The sequence below is a fragment of the Curcuma longa genome, chromosome 21 (assembly GCF_044706935.1).
Source record: "Curcuma longa cultivar G26 ecotype Majalengka, Jawa Barat chromosome 21, ITB_CL_G26_1.1, whole genome shotgun sequence".
Lineage (NCBI taxonomy): Eukaryota > Viridiplantae > Streptophyta > Magnoliopsida > Zingiberales > Zingiberaceae > Curcuma > Curcuma longa.
Genome location: NC_133881.1, coordinates 4,109,468 through 4,129,620, shown reverse-complemented (window position 1 = coordinate 4,129,620; position 20,153 = coordinate 4,109,468). Strand labels below are relative to the sequence as shown.

Sequence of the window (20,153 nt, the reverse complement as noted above, 5' to 3'; positions counted from 1 at the left end):
AATTGGATCATAAAAGCACTAGGATGTTAGTTTCTTGGATCTTCCTTAGTGAGTTGGATAAGTCAAAAAAAAATAACATTGTATAGCACTCTTAACAACCGAGGTTGAATATATCGCTATGGGAGAATGTGTATTACAATTGTTATGAATGACTCACACTTTGAAGGACTATAGACTTATCTAAAGAAATGTCTAAGTCCTTTATGATAATATAAGTACTATAAATTTGACTAGAAATCTAGTTCGTCATTCAAGAACAAAACACATTGAAGTAAAATATCATTTCATACGAGATCATGTAACTAGGGGTGATATTGTACTTAATTATGTTGAATCAAAATCAAACCTAGCTGATATTTTTACTAAATTATTTTTCGAAGCTGAGTTTAGTTATTTAAGACGAGAATTGGAAATATGTTCAGTAGTTTAAATAACTAATCTTCCATGATCTCTTCAAAACTTGAACTCATATGCATCTCTCAAACACTTAATAAATACCTTGCTTGTGTATTATGAAACATAGATGGAATGAGATACTAGGATCAACTATTTAGTTCATAATAATTGTTATGATGCATTATTTTAAGCTAAATGGTAAAAACTTTAAGAAATCATTCATTTAACCAATCATGGGGAAAATCAATACAAAATTAATATATATTTGGTCCAAAGATCATGGTTAGATATTCTAATGAAAATTAATCAAACCTATATCTTTAAATGGGACTCACAACCCAATAATACGTCACTAAGCACACATATTTTAACCTTGACTATAAAAACTCCAACAAATCCTAGATTTGATATGGCACAACTGATATTCAGATATTCAATCGATTGATTCAGAATATCAGTCGACTAATAGCTCAAAAATTTAATACAGAAGCAAGCTAGTTTGACTGGAATAAATAACAGTCAACTAACGTGACTTAGAGAGGAATACAATCGACTGATTTTATAAAGTGGTTGACTAATTTGCTAAAACCTTCAACACAGAAGCAAATTGATTCGACTAGAATAAATACCAGTTGACTAAAGTGACTTAGAGAGGAATACAGTTGATTGATTTTATAAACCAATCTACTGAATTGCTAAAACCTTCAACACAGAAGAAAATTAATTCGATTGAAATAAATACCAGTCGACTAACGTCACTTAGAAAGGAATCCAGTTGACTGTTTTGTTAAAATCTTCATCACAGAAGTAAATTGATTTGACTGGAATCAATACCAGTCGACTAGTTTGCTAAACACAGTCGACTAGTGTGACTCAGAGGAGAATACAATCGACTGATCGTATACATCAGTCGATTGATTTAGAAATCAAGCATGGGTTTTAAAATCTAATCAATTTTTTTCATCGTAATTCATCCCAAAACCCTAACCTCATGACTCTCCCCACTGCAACGTCGAGTCAACTGTTCTCATCTCGTCGTTGTTTTCCTTCCGACCACACTCCGACACTAACTCTCCCCTTCTTCTCTAACGACTAGTCCTCCAGTCATCTACGTGCCATCAATCTCCTAGAAATCACGTAAGCATGTTAGCCTTGCTAAACCCTAAACCCATCGATTGCTTGACTCCTTCTCAAATGAATTCAGTTGTCATATGATTTAACCCTAATTTGTCTTCTTTTAGGGTTGTGTTCACATTCTCCTAGTGGTAGCATTCTCCCCATTGGCAAAATCCCAGCTTCTAGCTCCGACTATATACGAAAATGACCCCTAAATAAAATACTAGTCGGTGTCAAATTTGAAAATGTCATATTGATTATCTCTAATCTGTTATTGTTATTGCATTCATGCATACATATAGGCATAAAAATAAATATATTGAGGCAAGTCAAGACCCTTCCAGGACCTCATCTAAGGGCAAGGGCCCTATTGAGCAACCTAGCTCTTTCAAAGTCATTCCTGCTCAGTACTTGCATGATAAATTTTTTTCATGAATAGTATCTAGATGTTTTAGACATTGTCACACATTATCATTTAAAAACTATCATGTTTTATAATAATCCCATGAATTTAGACTCAGTAGCTGAGTTCTATGCTTCATTGAGTTAGCGATGACCTCCTCGTGTATAGAACTCGTATGGGCAAACGTGATCTTGATTTCACTCCGACCATCTTGCATTTCTTTTGGGTTGTCATCCGATGGACAATGATTTTGTATTTTATTCAAATCTTAGAGAGCCCCTTCCGGAGCCTTTTGCTCATTTGATCGTAGATCACATGTTTGAGCACTTTTTCCACCGAGCTAGGCCAATGAATAAGAGAATTTTCTTTGTTCAAGATTTCTCAGCTCCCGATAATGTCCTATATAAGATCATTGTCAAATGTATCTTACCTATTATTACTAGTGCTTTAGCTTCAGTGAGGCTAAGTCATCTATTTCTATTATACGTATTTCGTCATAGATTAAATGTAGATGTTTGTCTTAACATGTTTCATTGCATTATGCATTATACAAAACCCATTCAGAAAAAGATCCAAATGTCTTTCTTTCATTTCATTACTACATGGCTTGCATCGTTAGACATTGATGTGATTAGGGACAAGGTCAACATTAAACCTCTGACTGACTATAATCAGATTGAACTACACAACTTCTCCCTAGCTAGGATAAGGGAGGGTCTCCACACCATGGAGTGGGAGCGAACACCATGATGATCATGCTGACGAACTTGACGGTGAGGAGGCTGAGGGATCACCACCGTTCCGGCACTAGAGGCCCCATAAACTAATAATGATATTATTTTTGATCAATGATGAAAAATGGATGATATTTTGATGTTTGTGAATAAAATCTAATGTGCATGAATTGGTGAGAAAACTAATTAAATGTGAGTATTTTAAAATTACCAACTAAATAAATAAAAATTAATTTTTAGAAAGATGAATTACATTTATACAATGATTATATTATTTGAGATCCGTTTTGATGTTGAAGTTATTCGAATTTTCAACTAAACTAATGGATAACCATTACTTTAATCTGGTCTTTTATATCTAGAAGAGATAATCATTTTATTGCAAACTAAAATATGAAAGCATAATTAAATCCTTCTAAAAATTTTATAAACTCTTAATTTTGTCAGTATGCTGTTGGTAATTGGGGAATGCGATGCATGTTGTTGGGGAGTCCCATACATGATGACCGTTGCTACTAATGATGATGCATGTCTTAGAGAAAATATACGACTGAAAGATGCATGCTGTTATAAGTGCTCGTGGCAATACAACAGGAACAATATAAATTTGTTATACTATATTTTTTGTATTTTCTTTTTTTTCTCAAAATTTCCTGTAATATTATAAAGAAATAAACTAGGTATTGAATTACAAATGCAGAAGATAATGAGTTATAAATAGAGATGAAGATTGAAATTATAAGGTGATGATGAATAATAAAAATAACTAGTAAAATATAATGACTGAAAAATTATAAAGAAATAAACTAGTTATTGAATTACAAATGATTCATAAATAGAGATGAAGTTGAAATTTATGATGGATAATAATTTATGCAACACTATAATTGAACTATTGAATCATCTAGGAACTAAGACAAAATTAGTAAAGAAGATAAGTAAATAACAAGAGGAAATAATCTTCTATATATATAGAAGTTAAATTAGAAATTATATTAATTTTAAGATAATTAAAATATAAGACTCAACAATAAATATGAAAATAAATAGTCTAAATAAAAAGAATAAAATGTCTAATTTATTATAGATTCGTCAATCTTATTAAATATTTTATAATTTATTTCTATTTATGATAGATGCGTCATTGTTAAATGTTTTCTAATTTATTTTTATTAATTACGAATGCATCAATCTTAAATATTTTTTAATCTGAATATTTTTATTTTATTTCCTTTTATTGTAGATGAGCAAATCTTGATATTTTCTATTTTTGAAAAAAAGTAATTAATTTGTTTTTATTGCGGATTACAATATTAAATTTATCTCTAATTTATTTATTTTTAGATTATTTGATTTTTTAAAGTGATAATATTTTGAAAGAGGAAATTGCTAATAAATTTAGTAACCTATTCTAAAGGATAACATTTCTTGAATTGATTGGTTGAATATATTTACTTGAAGATTATATCTATTACCTTATATTGAATACTGATAGTCTGATAGTAACATCAAACTGAATATTGATGATTACATCGAATTTTCTTCTATACTTTTACAATATTAAATTTATCTCTAATTTATTTATTTTTAGAGATTATTTGATTTTTAAAGTGATAATATTTTGAAAGAGGAAATTGCTAATAAATTTGGTAACCTATTCTAAAGGATAACATTTCTTGAATTGATTGTTTGAATATATTTACTTGAAGATTATATCTATTACCTTATATTGAATACTGATAGTAACATCAAACTGAATATTGATGATTATATCGAATTTTCTTCTATACTTTTTATACATTTTGAACCTTATAGAATTCCTTAAAAGATGATATTAGTAAATAAAAAGTACTAATATTTCATTTTTAAGATCATCAATCTTGCTCAAAATTAAATGTTTATTTAAAGTATAACAAAATGCTATCTCCATCTGTATAAAAAATACTATATTCTTTTTTACTTGATACTTACGAATAACATAACAACTCAATTTATTGGTATGATGTTGCTTTCCAAACTCGTGTCGGATTAATCTTAAAAATATATTTTATATTTTTCAATCATAAAAGGTATAATTTTATATTTTATATTTTTTTATTGAAACAATGTTGCGGAGAAAAAGGATAGTGTGGTCAGCAGACAACAGGTAGACGGATAAGCGTCACGAGAAAAATGGTGGAAAAGTTTAATGACGGTTCATAATTAGCAAAACGGATTTGCTATTTAATTCTTACAACTTTATAAAAGGAATGTATTTCTCCTGCCTTTCTGGACGATACCATTATTGCACGTGGTACCGTCTGCGTCCTCTCTTTTGCTCCTCTATCCTTTCACACAAAAAAAGTGACCCGATTCATTGGACCTTTTCGATGGACCGGTTAATCTGCTCTCCTCCGCGGTTCATCTTACATCGATTTCCCTATAAAGAACGCGCCATCCCCTGTTTCCATTCATAGACCAAAAATCCCCGAAGGTTTGGGATCGAACTGCAGAAATCAGATGGCGGAGACGGTTCCTACGACGGCCTTCATGATCGCCAAGAAACGCGGCTCTGAGGAGGAGGAGGATGGTGGCGCCGGCGACCAGTGGGCCTTGGTGCCCAAGCGGACCGCAGGGGATCCGGTGGCGGCGCTGGCGAACGTTCGCCATGAGTTCGGGGAGCATGGCGGGGTTAACATGTCGATCGAGGCGTCGGCGACGTTCACGGTTATGGATGCGGAGACGATGAGCCGTATGTTCTCTGGCGAGCTCGGCCCCGACCGCGATTTCTTCATCTACAGCCGCCACTTCAACCCCACCGTCCTCAACCTCAGCCGTCAGATGGCAGCGCTCGAGGGCACCGAGGCGGCCTACTGCACCGCCAGCGGCATGTCCGCCATCTCCTCCGTTCTGATCCAACTCTGCGGCGCCGGCGGCCACGTCGTCGCCTCCAGCCGCCTCTACGGCGGCACCCACGCCCTCCTGTCTCGCTTCCTCCCCCACGCCTGCGGGATCCGGGCGACGTTCGTCGACATCGACGATCTGGAAGCCGTGAGGGCGGCGGTGATCGAGGGGGAGACCAAGGTGCTGTACGTGGAGACAATCTCGAACCCGACGCTTGCGGTGGCCAACGTGCCACGACTGAGCGAGATCGCGAGGGAGAAGGGGGCGAAACTGGTGGCGGACAACACCTTCGCGCCAATGGTGCTGTCGCCAGCGCGCCTCGGCGCCGACGTCGTCATCCACAGCGTGTCCAAGTTCATCAGCGGCGGCGCCGACATCATCGCAGGTACGCACCCTCCTCTCCCAAATCTCTCTTTTCCTCCACCCGTTCCTTGTTACTTTTTTAGTGCATAATTTCTCCCAATCTTGCAACCGATCGAGCGGTGCTAACGTGCGCCCTTTTCCAAAAATTATTGAATAAATTTCAAACCGTGTAAAACAAAATCCACCCATGTCAGATCCGGCCCACGTGGATGTCCTATACATAGGTGGCCCACGTGTTCACGGGCTCTGACGCGTTAGGCCTAAAGGCACCGTGAAATCCGTTGTCATGTCGGATGTCAGACGATAAGATCGATGTTATGCCCACGTGGCATCTGTTTAGATGAGTGTGTTTTATCTTAATTTGTCAGGTGCAATCTGCGGTCCGGCGAGCCTGGTGAACTCGATGATGGACCTGCATCATGGGGCGCTGATGCTGCTGGGACCGACCATGAACGCCAAGGTAGCCTTCGAGATCTCGGAGCGGCTCCCCCACCTGTCCCTGCGCATGAAGGAGCACTGCAGCCGCGCGCTCGTCTACGCCACCCGCATGCGAAAGATGGGGCTGAAGGTCATCTACCCGGGTCTGGACGACCACCCCCACCACTCCCTCCTCGCCTCCATCGCCAACCCCGGCTACGGCTTCGGCGGCCTGCTCTCCCTCGACATGGCCACCGAGGAGCGCGCCAACAAGCTGATGCACCACCTGCAGAACACCACGCAGTTCGGGCTGATGGCGGTCAGCCTCGGCTACTACGAGACCCTCATGTCCTGCTCTGGCAGCAGCACCAGCAGCGAGATGAGCCCCGAGGAGCGCGCCCAGGCTGGCATTTCGCCCGGCCTCGTCCGCATGTCTGTCGGCTACAGTGGCACGGTAGAGCAGCGCTGGAGCCAGTTCGAGCGGGCTCTCTCTCTCCTTCACCCTTTGCCCAAGAAACAGCAGCAGCATGTCTAACCTCTGCATGTGAATTCTGATATTCCATGCCTTAATAACGATAAGGGGGACTTGTACATGGTGAGAATAAATATGGTGCCCCACCTTCGCCTACTCTGTCGTAATTCCTAATCACTCCCAATAGTCCGGGAGGTAAAACTCTGTGTGAAACATATTTTAAAAATAGAACTAAGTTTCTTCGGCAATTGACCAGGCGCATTTAAAATTATCGAATTATTCTCAACGGTAGCACATAGGTTTCATATTTTCCAAAGGACACGTTTAATTTTCATTTTCTCATTCCCATTTTCTCAAATATCTCTTTTTTCTAAAAAAAAAAAATCTTATATCCGAGCCAAAAAATATTTCTTATATCTGAGCCGTCCAAAAACATCATTGAGATCCATATTTATCTTATCCTTACGAGATTTACACTCAATTGATTACACAAAACATTAATTCAAGATTTGCTCATGTGTATTATATCGAATATTATTTTTATTTGGTTGTGATATAAATACATACTATCTATATAACTTCGAATGGTTTATATTAAATCATTAAAGTTTTAGAAAATATTATTTTAAAATTTTTTTAATTGTCCATTGCTTTTGTAGTTGAGATTTTAGATTGTAGATTGAATAGAAAGACTAATTAATTAATGTTATAAATAAATCATCCGAACGTACATGATTAACTTTCTGATATAAGATATTTGATGATAAGCAAATTTAAAAAAAAATGTTTAGAGGTGGTTTTCATTTTAGTTTGTCAATACTTACTACTTAGTATAGGATCGAGAACGCTAAAAAGGGTGAGTGAATAATGTTTTATTATTTTTTTTACTTGTTTGATAAATAGTAGTGTGTAAATAATAACTGTAGTAGAAAATAAGAGATAAGTACGATTTTATTTACTTAGTTCACAACCGCAGACTGCTACTTTAAGATCCACGATCCATTAATCACTTCTGATTGATAATCCATATAAAACTTCCTTCTTACGATAAGGAGTTTGTCACTTTACAAAATATGTTAGGAATGGTAAACCCTTACCGTCCTAAAAGGTTAAGTACAAAAGCAACATTATATTAATATTAAGGTTACCGACTTAGAAGATTAGAATTGAAGTGTAGATGTCGGTATAGTTCCTTGGCGTTATGACGACGTACTAAATTGGTTGTTTGCGTGCAGGAAGTTGTCGTATTAGTGTATTAAGTGATTTTAGGATTTTCCCTCGCAGCTGCTTATAAAAACTGATCCAGGCGCTTAGAAATTCTTTCGAGCACTTCCATGTCATCTTGTCGATCTGCTTCTAACACTGACTTGGTATCTTTCGAGCACCTGGATACTAACGTGGAGGTTATCATATCAACTTTAACTCCACAACGTTTTATCCTTATCCAGATGCCTAGAGCCTCTCCAAGCACCTAGAGATTGAGATGTTTCAACCACTGGGACTCTGCTACCTCATCCGCCTCACTGGCCTATTTGGTTAGTGTCCGGGCGCTTGGATCCCTTCTAGGCACTTGAATCCAAATAAAGGCGCCCCACACAAAGTTCCAGCCCATCCTTTCTTGTATCACAAGTTAATCTAAAAACAAAGTATAAACAAGAAACTAATAGTTTTGACAAACTGTTTGGTCTTGATTTAGGTTTTCAATGAAATCTTAGGTTAGACCAATGTTTACTGTTCTCCTTTTCAAGAATGCGTCCTCATCCACTCCACCTAGAAGAAGTTACTTTTTGCCAACCTGATCCTACAGACTTGTTGGACTTTTGCTTAGCCTTGATCCTCGGTCTTCAAGACTTCTACTACTAGATGTTAGGTTCTCCAAATCCGTTTAGACTTTCCCGTCTAGTGCTCTGATTTGCCAAGATTTCCTGTCCAGTCCTCTTGACTAGGATTTCCTTATCCAGTCCTCCAAATTAGGTTTTTCTTGTTTAGCCCCCCTCACCAGGACATCTTTCCCAATCCTCCAAACCAATATAGGATCTTGTACGCGCTAGAGGGGGGGTGAATAGCGCGTCTTCGCTTTTTCACTTTCGTTCGATATCTATTAAAAGCACTTGCAGCGGAATTAGAATTAAGATGCAGGGGACTCACAAATTTTACTTGGTTCCTAACCCCCCAAGATTAGTACGTCCAAGGCCTAATTCGGGAGGCGCCCGTCCATTAGTGGTCTTCTTTCCGAATGACGTTCAGAGGCGGAGAAACCCGTCTTACAGTCCGTATAAACAAACAATAATAACAACAAATTAAAGAATAATGAACCAAACACTTAGCCGATCCGGAAGTCCTGAGCGCCGCGCACTTCTCCTGGATCTTCCCTGGTTGTAAGCAGTTGTCCTCTATTGCGTTCGGTAGCAGCTCTTGTCGGAAAGAAGGACGTATGAATTGTGTGTTAAGCTGCTGGTCGAAGCCTTCTTTTATGTTGGTCCTGAGTCGACTCAAATGCCTATCTGAGTCGACTCCAGCTGGCGTGGCAGATGAAGTTTTATCGCTTCCGTCCGTTATCCTCTCTGAGTCGACTCCAGTTGCCTCCTGAGTCGACTCCAGTCGCTGTGGCCTCAACTGCGATAACTTTTGACTCTGAATCAGCCTGAGTTGATTCAAAATCTTACCTGAGTCGATTCCAGGCCGAGTTGACGTGCTGACTTTCGAATTTCGGCTGAATCAACTGGAGTCGACTCAAGCCTTCATCTGAGTCGACTCAGCTGAGCTAACTTGGTTCAATTGCCTTGTTTTACTTTTCCTTTGCTCTTGCTTCCAGCTCCTAGTCCCTGCAAGACAAGCATACAAGCAAACAAGACAATCTAACCTTATCTGTGGGTCTAACTTCAGATTTCTATCGAAATCTTGGATTAGTCTAACTCACTCCACTCTGGAGAATTTACCTTTGCCAATCAAGTTCTTCTGACTTGTTGGACTTTTGCTCGGCTCTGTCCTCAGCCCTTAGGATTTGTGCTGCGGTTCGGTTCTCTCTAACTAACCTAGACTTCTACTGCGACTCGGTCACCCAGACCAGCCCAGACTTCTGCTGCGACTCGGTCACCCAGATCAGCCTAGACTTCTGCTGCGACTCGGTTCTCTAGACCAGTCCAGACTTTACCTAGTGCTTCGACTCTGCCAAGACTTTCGCCTGATCTTCCAAACTAGGACTTCCCTTTGCCTAGCCTACAACTAGGACTTTCCCTTGCCCAGCTTCACTCACCAGGACTTCCCTTGCCCAATAGTCCAAATCAGGACTTCCACTGCCTAGTTGAACCGACTAGGTTTTCTCGCTCACTTTCACACATCCAAACATCAAGTCCTGTTTGGATCAACCCTTGGTCAAACTGACCAGACTTAGGTGTATTGTCAAACATCGAAACTCTAGGCAAGATGTTAGTGCATCTTGCACCAACAACCAAGTCTTCCTTGTCTAATCGCAACTAGGGCTTCCTTTACTTAGCCTCGACTAGGAGTACTTCTCTGTGCTACCTGCACACTTAGTTTAACTTGTTCATCTATTTCATAGACTTAATTTGAACCCTTTGCCATTATTAAAATCCAAGTTTGATCATTTGATGCTCCCTGCACCAATACTTAGTGCTGATTTTTCAAATCTTAAAGATGTATAATAGTTCCAACCCATAACACAATAGTGCTGAATATTAGATTCCAACACCACTATAGTGCTCACACTACTAAAAAAGGAGATGGAATTTCTCACTGTTAAAGGGTCAATTCCCTTTGTTAAAGCTCATCAACAATGATACTAAATACCATAGGTAGTTATTACTAAAAGGCCCCATTAGAAAATGATTAGTGATTGAAAAAAGTACTGCCATTAATAACTCTTCATGACAGCTGCGCTGTCTGGAAACGACACTTACGTTGACGTCCCCATTTCCGAAACGATGGGAAACGTTTCTATCCGTGGAAACCTACAAGAAACGGCCAGGTTTTAATTTTAGGGCTTTTTTTCACAATTCGCGAGTCGCGTCTCGCGACTACCGGTTTCGAGTCCATGGTGGAGGGCGGAGGCGGATAATCTTAACCTCGACCGGAGATAAGGTGATTTATCTCATGTTTTTACTGATTACGTTAGCCGATCAGTCTTGTGGATTTTGCTATATGTGGAAGAGGGTTGTTCCTCCCGAAGGAGGGACTGGAGGTCCTTGAGGGTGGAGAATGTAACATCCCCCTCTCTCTTATACTAATAGGGAGATGTTACGTACTTTAATTTTTAATAACATAACACCAATTAAAATATTCTTTTCTATTTAACAAGCGGAAGCAAAGAAATAAATATAAATTCTTGGACATAAAATAAACATTTATATAATTCTTGATCTTATTCCGCGGTTCCGCCAACACCACACATCGAACACCTTTCCAGCTGCCTCCTCTTTCCTAAAACTTTTCCTTTTATTTATCTGCAATATGAGGAACGCAAACTATAAGCAACGCTTAGTAAGTACATCATCTAACTCACAAAAACCATAGAAAACTTCGTCATAACATATGCTATTATATGAAAGAAAATGCTGGAAAATGATGGGGGAAAACTTATACTATATATATAAGTGAAAATAAATAAACATCCTTCTTTGGGCCCAGCGAGGTATCACTTAAATTTCTTGTGGGCCTTGTGCCCGGAATTCTTTGTGGGCCTTGTGCCCAGAATTCCTTTTCTTATGGGCCTTGTGCCCAGAATTCTTTGTGAGCCTTGTGCCCAGAATTCCTTTTCTTATGGGCCTTGTGCCCGTGGGCCTTGCGCCCGATACCCGCCTGTCTAAAGTAAAATACTTTTCTTAAACTTCTTATATCATGCAATTTGGAAAGCAACAATTTACACATGCTTTAACATAAAATGATGTCATGGAAATAATACTTTATGCATGCTCTACATACTATGGACAGAATAAAGAAAATAACGGAGCAACTTATACTGCAGGTGAGAGATGTACTTACTTGATCTGCTCACTAGTAATTTAACGCTAAGGTTTGTGAACTCGAAGCTCTTTCTCCGAGGTGCTCTAACGTCTCCTTCGCGTGACCTAACAAACTCATAACTATGACTTAACTGTTATTAACTACTAATCAATCAACTGATCTAACCAATCCTTTAACTATATACTAATTAATCATTAACTAATCCTTAGTGATTAATTAACCAATTATAATGTTCGTTAATCGAATTAATCAACCTGGCCTTCATTATTAAATAAACTAGATTGATTAAATACCTTACTGATCAATATCTAATTAAACTAGATTATCGAATAACCCTTTAATTAATCACTTACCTATTTTAATTAATCCAGTTAATTAAAACTTTGCTTCTTCTTCTCCGCTCGGACAGGGGCAGTAGGTCACGAGCGGGTGAACAGAGCCACGTGTAGTGGTGCGGGCTGGGCACCGGCGGAGGCCGTCGGTGGTGGACAACGGCGCGGCACGGCGTGGGTTGGAAGTCGACGGAAGGCAAAGGGCGCTGTCCTCCTCCCCGCGAGCAGGCGACGGGCGGCTGCGATGCCCTGTCTTCGGTACGCGGACGGCGACGGCGGCAGTCGTCGGACAGAAGGAACTCCCAGTGAACCGGTGGCGTCGGCTTCGCGTGAGGGAAGGGGCGGCGGCTGCTCCGCTTCTCCACGCGGCGTTTGGCGAAGGGCAGCGGCGAAGGAGAGACTGCGGCTAGGGTTTGGTGTCTCGCCTCCCTCCCTTGCACGGCCTTTTAAAGGCTGCTTCCTGACGTTTTCTCCGGCGAACGCGGAGCCAGGGCGGCGTCCTTCGGTTCCGCCGAACTCGGAGGACGCGGTCGCGCGCAGGGAACAGACGTCGGCGTTTATTTGAGGAGTGCACAGTAACTTTACCCAATTAATTCTAAACTACCGTGATTTTACCGGCTAAATCCAATTAAACTTATGATTCATTAAAATAATTGAATATGTTACTGTAGCGAACCGGGTGTGACCTTGGTTCGTTTGGTTCACTAGTCAAACGACTCCCGATTTAACCCAAACAAGTTTTGTTGGATTCGTCTTTGCAAGATGAATCTTTTCACCTATTTTATTTTATCAAAACTTCTTTCGGTATGAACCAAACCAACTTAGTTCAGTTTGGTTCAATCTGGGTTTATTTGATTCATCAACCAAACGGTCTCTGATTTGGTCAAAACCGGTCTTGTTGGATTCGTCTTCGCGAGACGAATTTTTCTTTCTATGTTATTTGATCAATACTCCCTTCTATCCTTTAACTAAAGGACCTCTATTATAATTTTGACTCTAATTAAAATCCTAAAAATAGAGAAAAATAATACGGGTGTTACAGAGAAGGATGAGAAGGAAGGGGAGCGGCACTGACGGCCGCACCTGCGACGGCGGAGGACCTGGATGTCTTCGCCCACGGCGGCCACATGGGGCGAGGAGAGAGAAGAGATCCGGTGGCGACTCTGGAAACGGAGAGGCGCATGTGGGAGAAGGAAGGCTCCAGATAGGGTTTACGGTCTGGCATAACTCCATTACAATTTACAGGTTAGGACGATGGAAAGCAGCCAAGAAAATGAAATTCAAGAAGCGCAGGGCTCTTCATCCTCAACACAAAAATTGATAGCTCCTCTTTGGCAATATGTTCAAAAATTGGAGAAGACTTCTGACAAACCTGGTGGCACAATTCTGTTTACTTGTAATTTCTGCAAGAAGTCATATCAAGGATCATATTCAAGAGTGAAAGCACATCTACTTGCCATTCCTGGAGAAGGAATTAGAGACTGTCCTAATGTTGGTAAGAAAGTAAGAGAGATGATGAGTGCACAGCAAAGGGAATTCGAAAATAAGTTGCAATCTCGCAGTGTTAGTAAGAGTACTAAGTTGCAATCTTGCAGTGTTAGTAAGAGTACTTCAAGTTATGATAGTATCATGAATACTTTGATCAAACTTGATGATAATACGAAGAAAAGAAAAACGTTGCAAGCGCAGCCAACAATCAGTGATGTGTTCAAAAAAAATTTTAGAGATGAGCTTGATGCAGAAATAGCAAGAATGTTTTATGCTTCGGGTCTTTCATTCAATCTTGCACGAAGTCCTTATTACAAAAGGGTCTTTTCTTTATTTGCAGCTGCAAGTAAAATTGGAGGTTCGTATATTCAGTTTAGTATTTTCCAACTTTAATCTTATATCCCTCATTCTTTCTTTGTTTATTTTGATTAGGTTATTCTCCACCAACATATGAAGCCCTTAGAACAACTCTACTTACAAATGAAAGAAACAGGATTGAAATAATTCTTGAAAAGTTGAAGGCTTTTTGGCCTTCAAAGGGTGTAACTTTGGTCTCGGATGGATGGTCTGATCCAAAGAGACGACCACTCATCAATTTCATTGCTATAAATGATGATGGTCCTATGTTTCTAAAGGCAGTAAACTGTGAAGGCAAAGTGAAGGATTCTATGTACATTGCTCGACTTATGAGTGAAGTTATTCAAAATGTTGGAGTAAGCAATGTTGTGCAAATAATAACAGACAATGCAAGTGCTTGCAGATCTGCTGGTATTAGGATGGAAGCAAAATACCCTCAGGTATATTATGATGAACTTTCTTTTTTTTAATACTTGTTTCTAGTCATACTAATTTTTTTTCTTTACTGCATTAGATTTTCTGGACTCCTTGTTCGGTTCATACTGTCAATCTTGCTTTGAAAAGTATTTGTGCACCAAAGAATACAGAAAAACATGCTTTCATATATGCTCAATGCAATTGGATCAGCAAAGTTATGAGCTCAGTCATAATGATTAGAAATTTTGTGACTCAACACTCCATGAGATTGGCGATTTTCAGGAAGTACTCTAGGTTGCAAATGCTCCATATTGTTGATACTCGTTTTGCTTCTCATGTTGTTATGCTAAGAAGGTTCAAAAAAATTGCAAGTTTCCTGAAATTGATGGTAGTTGGAGATGAATGGGTGGCTTACCGTAAAGATGATGAAGCTAAGGCAAGAACTGTCAAAGATAAAGTATTGGATGACTCATTTTGGGATGAGATTGATTTCATTTTGAATTTTACTGAGCCTATTTACAATCTGATTCGTGCATTTGATAAAGATCGTCCGGGTCTTCATTTGGTTTATCCAATGTGGATAACTGCAATGTCAAAGATTAAGAAAAGTATTTATACTCATGAAAAGAAAAAAGAAGATGAGGAGTCCTTACTTTGGGATGCTGTTCATGGCGTACTGGAGATGAGAAAAAAGCAATGCACAACACCACTGCATGCTATAGCACACTCCTTGAATCCCAAGTATGAAATGTCTTTTTTTTTTTCATATTTATGGTTCTTGTAATCTAATTTACAGTTTTTATATATCTTGAGTTTTTTGTATTTTCACTTTTAGGTGTGCAACTAAAGAGTGGCAGCTTCAGCATCCAGATGTTCTTCCCTCTCATTGTGATCGAGAAATTGCTCAGCTACGAAATGAATATCTCAAACGCTTCTTTCCTGATGATAAATTAAGAGCACAGGTGAAAAATGATTTTGCATCTTTTTTAGCTTGTTCAGGAGCTTTCAATGATGCAGACTCAAAAACTGAGCGCTCAACAATGGAACCTTTGAATTGGTGGACTATGCATGGTGCAGAAGCTCCACATCTTCAACACTTGGCTGCTCAAATACTTCGACAGGTTTATTCTTGTATTCATTTACAATAAGATTGTTTCAATTTAATTGCAATTGTTGATTGTACGTGTAGGTTTCATCATCTTCATGCTCTGAAAGAAATTGGAGCACTTATGGGTTCATACACTCTGCAAAAAGGAATAGCTTAACTCCCAAGCGTGCAGAAGACTTAGTATTTGTTCATACAAATCTTCGTTTGCTTTCCAGAAAAACAAAGGATAATGCTGATGCAGATGGTGACAATGCATTGTGGGATATTGCTAGGGATGCTAATGTGTGCATGACTAATCTTGAGTTACTTCAATTTGCTAATCTTTCACTTGATGAACCTCAACTAGAAGAGCAGATTTTAACTAATGGAGCACAAGTTGAAGTATTAGAAGAAGTGGAGTAAGCAGAAGAAGTGGATGATATGTCGACTTCAAACATCTATTTTGAAGACTTCTCTTGAAGTGAATTGTGTTAATTCTTATTGTTTTTATGTATTTTGTATGGATTTTAACTAATGGTGCACAAGTCTATCAATTTTATGTTAGTTGAATTTTGACTTTAAGTTCGAAAAATGTCCACAATCAGATTTTTCATGTGCAACATGGTCTTACTTATGCCATAGTCTAGGAAATATTCACAGTATTTGATGAACTCTTCGACGTTTCCAAAATCTGGAAACTTCAACTATTGCCGTTTCCCGTTTCCGTTTCCGCGTTTCCCGTTTCTCGTCTCCAAGTTTCCAGACAGCATAGCATGACAGTATACACTACCATCGTTACTAATAGTAACGAGTTTATATACCATCGTTAATGGTAATAATGACAGTCATATGTACCATCGTTAATAACTACAATGATGGTTATATGTACTGTCATACGTAATTTAACATGATTTAATTGTTTAATTATACTGTCATTAATGGCAACAATGACAAAAAATGATAAATCTCAGTCAGTCTCATGGACTCAATCCCTGGGGGTGGTCGGTCCGGTCCCACGGAGTTTCCCAAATGACAACAATGACGATTGTTATATAGGTGTTTTTTCATCATTATTACCTATGTACAATTCATTTTTTTTAAACCTGTCAAAATATTAATTAAAGATTATATATATATATATATATATCCTATAAATATATTAATGAATGCTAATAAAAATTAAAACATCATATATTAAAAATCAAAATACTATATATTTTAAAATATTATCCAATAGTTCATGATGATTGTATGTACATTATTAAACTTGTAAAATTAACATCCCTTGATATCAAAAGTATTCATTTATATATCTAAAGTCTTCGTATGCAAAATGTTAACATTCTCAAAAGCTCTAAAAAATCTATTTCACTTCAAACCTTCAATACCTATAATAAATATATAAAAAATGAGTATCATAATAAAATCTTTAAAATAATAAAGAAATCTTGAGATATATAAAAATATTAAACATACAATTTAATTTCAACAAACAAGAGAGATAATAATAAGAAAAAGAGATGAATAGTAAATATTAAATAACATTTAGCACAAATATATAAATCCAAATTATTGAAACAATTTATTTATACTATAATTTCATTTTTTTTTAAGAATTCCAATAGTGTACAGAATAAGCTACAATTAATATATCAATGATTAATATATAATGACCTATGGTTGTTGATTTTGATGTTTACAAAGAATTGTACACAATAAACTGCAATAGGGTCATAATATGCACAAAGATTTCTATTATAAGCTGAAAACTTTTATGTGTCTTGAAGCATTAACCTTCGTTTTGGGAATCAGATCTCTAATCATTAGGCCACGATTTGGGGGCCCTTCCATTACAAACCACTTATTCTACTAAAGACATGGATGTTATTTGTGAAAGATGAGATTTATCAACATTTCAACAACTTTCCAATATTACAACAATAGTTGTCTAACATTATAGCAACATATTCAATAACATTACAACAATGCAAGAAAAGGGTTTTAGAGAATACCAATCAATGTCAATCACCAAGACAAGCCTTCATTCTATTGTTCCTCACTAATAGCTTGTGTGCCTATGAAACATTGACAACTCAAAATAAACAAAACTTCTCTTTTTCATTATCAAATAATAGATAAGAAATAATAAAATTTTTAAAGTAACTAATTCAACCTTCAATAGTATTTGAAGCCGATATAGTCACTTGCACATTAAATGGTATATTCTTCAACATCAACTCCTTAAAAGTTTTAAATTCAGATTCCATATTATTAATTTTCTCACGTAGTGTGACATTCTCAAGATGAAGTTATTCCTTTGAAGCAATAGGTCCACTCATATTTTTAGGCCTCACTCCTCCTTCATGGCCAAAAACATGATTATATTATTGAGGTCCAAAACATTTCTTGACAAGTTGAATACTTGACAAGGAAGAATATGTAGGATCGAGTAAGAGCATTAGAGGGGAGGGGAGGCGGGGGGTGAATAGGGCTTTTTTGATTTTTCACTCTTTTAATAACTCGTGTGTAAAACAAAAGTGTACAAGATTAGAAAGTGCAGCGGAAATAATAACGATGAACACTTTTATTTTTACTTGGTTCACAGACATAGGCTGCTACTACAAGGTCCACGTTCTGTGTTCATTTTCGATGGGCAATTCATTATAAAACTCCCCTCACACGAGGAGTTTATCACTTTTACAAATATGTTAGGACCGATAAAGATAGACCATCCTAATTTCTTAAGTACAAATAACAACAAAAAGAATATCGACTGAGAGTAGTAAACTTGTAGTAGTCAGTGCAGCTCCTCGACATTACGATGGCATTTTGGATCAGATGTTTGCGCGTAGGAAGTCATCGTAGAAGCGTATTGAATTGATGTTAGGATTCCCCCTCGCAGCTGCTTATAAAGCTTGATCTGGGCGCTTGGAAGTCCTTCTAGTTATCTCTACGTCATCCCGTCGATCCACTTTCGACGTAGACTCAACATCTTTTGCGCGCCAGTATCCCTTTTGAGTGCTTGGATGTTGACCTGGAGGTTGCAAAATCAACTTTGACTCCACAACGCCTTATGCAGATTCGGGCGCTTGGAACCTCTCCAGGCGCCTAGAGGCTAAAGTGTCCTGACCACTGGGACTCTGCCACATCATCTGCCTCGTTGGCCCGTTTGGCTAACGTTTGGTCGCCTGGATCCCTTTCGGGTGCCTGGACTATCTGGTCACCTAGATCCAGATAAGGGCCTCCGAAATACAAAGTTTCAACCCCTTCTTTCTTGTATTACAAGTTAGTCAAGAAATAAAATAATAGGAAGGAAACTGTTTGGTCTTGACTTTAGATTTTCAGTGAAACCCTAGGTCAGACTGACGCCTACTCCCCTTATTGAGAACACCTCCTCACCCACTCCACTCGAAAAAATTTATCGTTTACCAACTAGGTCCTCCAGACCTGTTGGACTTTTGCTCATCCTTGATAATTGACCCTTAGGTCTTCCACTACTAGATGCCCGATCCTCTAAATCCGCCTAGACTTTCTGCTTGGTGCTTTGATCTGCCAAGACTTCTTGCCCAGTTTTCTTGATTAGGACTTCCTTGCCTAGTCCTCCATACCAAATCTTTTTTGTTAATCCTCCAAACCAGGTCTTCCTTGTCCAATCCTCCAGATCAAGACTTCCTTTATCCAATCCTCTAAATTAGGACTTTCTTTGCCTAATCGCAACTAGGGCTTTTCTGTGCTACCTACACATCAATTCAATTCATTAGTTCACTTATTAAACTTAACTTGAATCCTTTGCCATTATCAAAACTCAGGTTCGATCATCTATTGCTCCCTACACCAACAATCTCCCCTTTTTGATTATGACAACCTCGATTCCAAGTTAAGTAAATCATATGCTTTAACAGAAATAAGTCATCACAGTTTTTAGTCAATAATAATATATATAATTAAAGTTTTTTTTGACTCTCCCTTGATCTAGAATTCTCCCTCTGAAGTTAAGGTCTACTTAATTTGGTTAAAAATCGTCCAAGTCATACTTAGGCTTTTGAAAAGTATTTACAAATATAATAATTTTAAAGTTAATTTTAAAATTATTTAAAAAAAAATTTATCTTAACTTGACTTGACTATAATCTCCCCTTAGACATAATCAAAAATAACTTGTGTTAAAATTTAGAGGGAGTTTTTGAAAATGTTTTGAATCAAAACCATAAAATTTCAATCACGTTGAAAATTAGGTTTGAGTCCAAGTATGTTATGTACAATATAAAAAATACTTAAATAAAAAAAATTTATATTTTTTTAAGCACATGTCTAACTTATTGGTATTGGCTGTCTATCAAAAAATAACAGCTTGACCAAGTTAGTCAAGTTTAAGTGTATCATTTCAGCTAGTCTTTACTAAGTAAGAACACTTAACTTGATCCATAATTTTTATTTTTAACCCAAATTTTGATTTGATATACGAACATAAGCATCAGAAACTCAGGTTTTGACTCTATACATCTCACACCATTCTAAATTTTATAATACACAAGTAAGTTATCTAGTGTGCTTTGTGAGATGTGGTAACCTAAGTCTATTAGTGGAAAAGCTTCCAAAGGTGAAAAAACCTTCCAAAGGTGGAAACACCTCTTACAATGTCTATTATTATTCAAGCAATACAAAAATAAAACAAAGATATAGATACAAATATAAGCAATGTAAAT

General features: G+C 37.8%; 1 protein-coding gene across 1 annotated transcript; it reads left to right on the top strand.

The window, feature by feature from the left end:
* Positions 1–5,116: 5,116 nt before the first annotated feature.
* On the top strand, positions 5,117–7,032 carry LOC141815534 (methionine gamma-lyase). The gene is made up of 2 exons (XM_074703483.1): positions 5,117–5,917; positions 6,264–7,032. The coding sequence occupies exons 1-2, from the start codon at positions 5,149–5,151 to the stop codon at positions 6,845–6,847; spliced, it is 1,353 nt and encodes a 450-aa protein (XP_074559584.1). The 5' UTR covers positions 5,117–5,148; the 3' UTR covers positions 6,848–7,032.
* Positions 7,033–20,153: the final 13,121 nt, after the last annotated feature.

Excerpts from the sequence above, each read along its gene's own strand:
- LOC141815534 (XM_074703483.1), top strand. The coding sequence starts at position 5,149 with ATGGCGGAGACGGTTCCTACGACGGCCTTCATGATCGCCAAGAAACGC. Across the intron at positions 5,918-6,263 it reads CGGCGCCGACATCATCGCAG|GTGCAATCTGCGGTCCGGCG; the intron begins GTACGCACCCTC and ends TTAATTTGTCAG.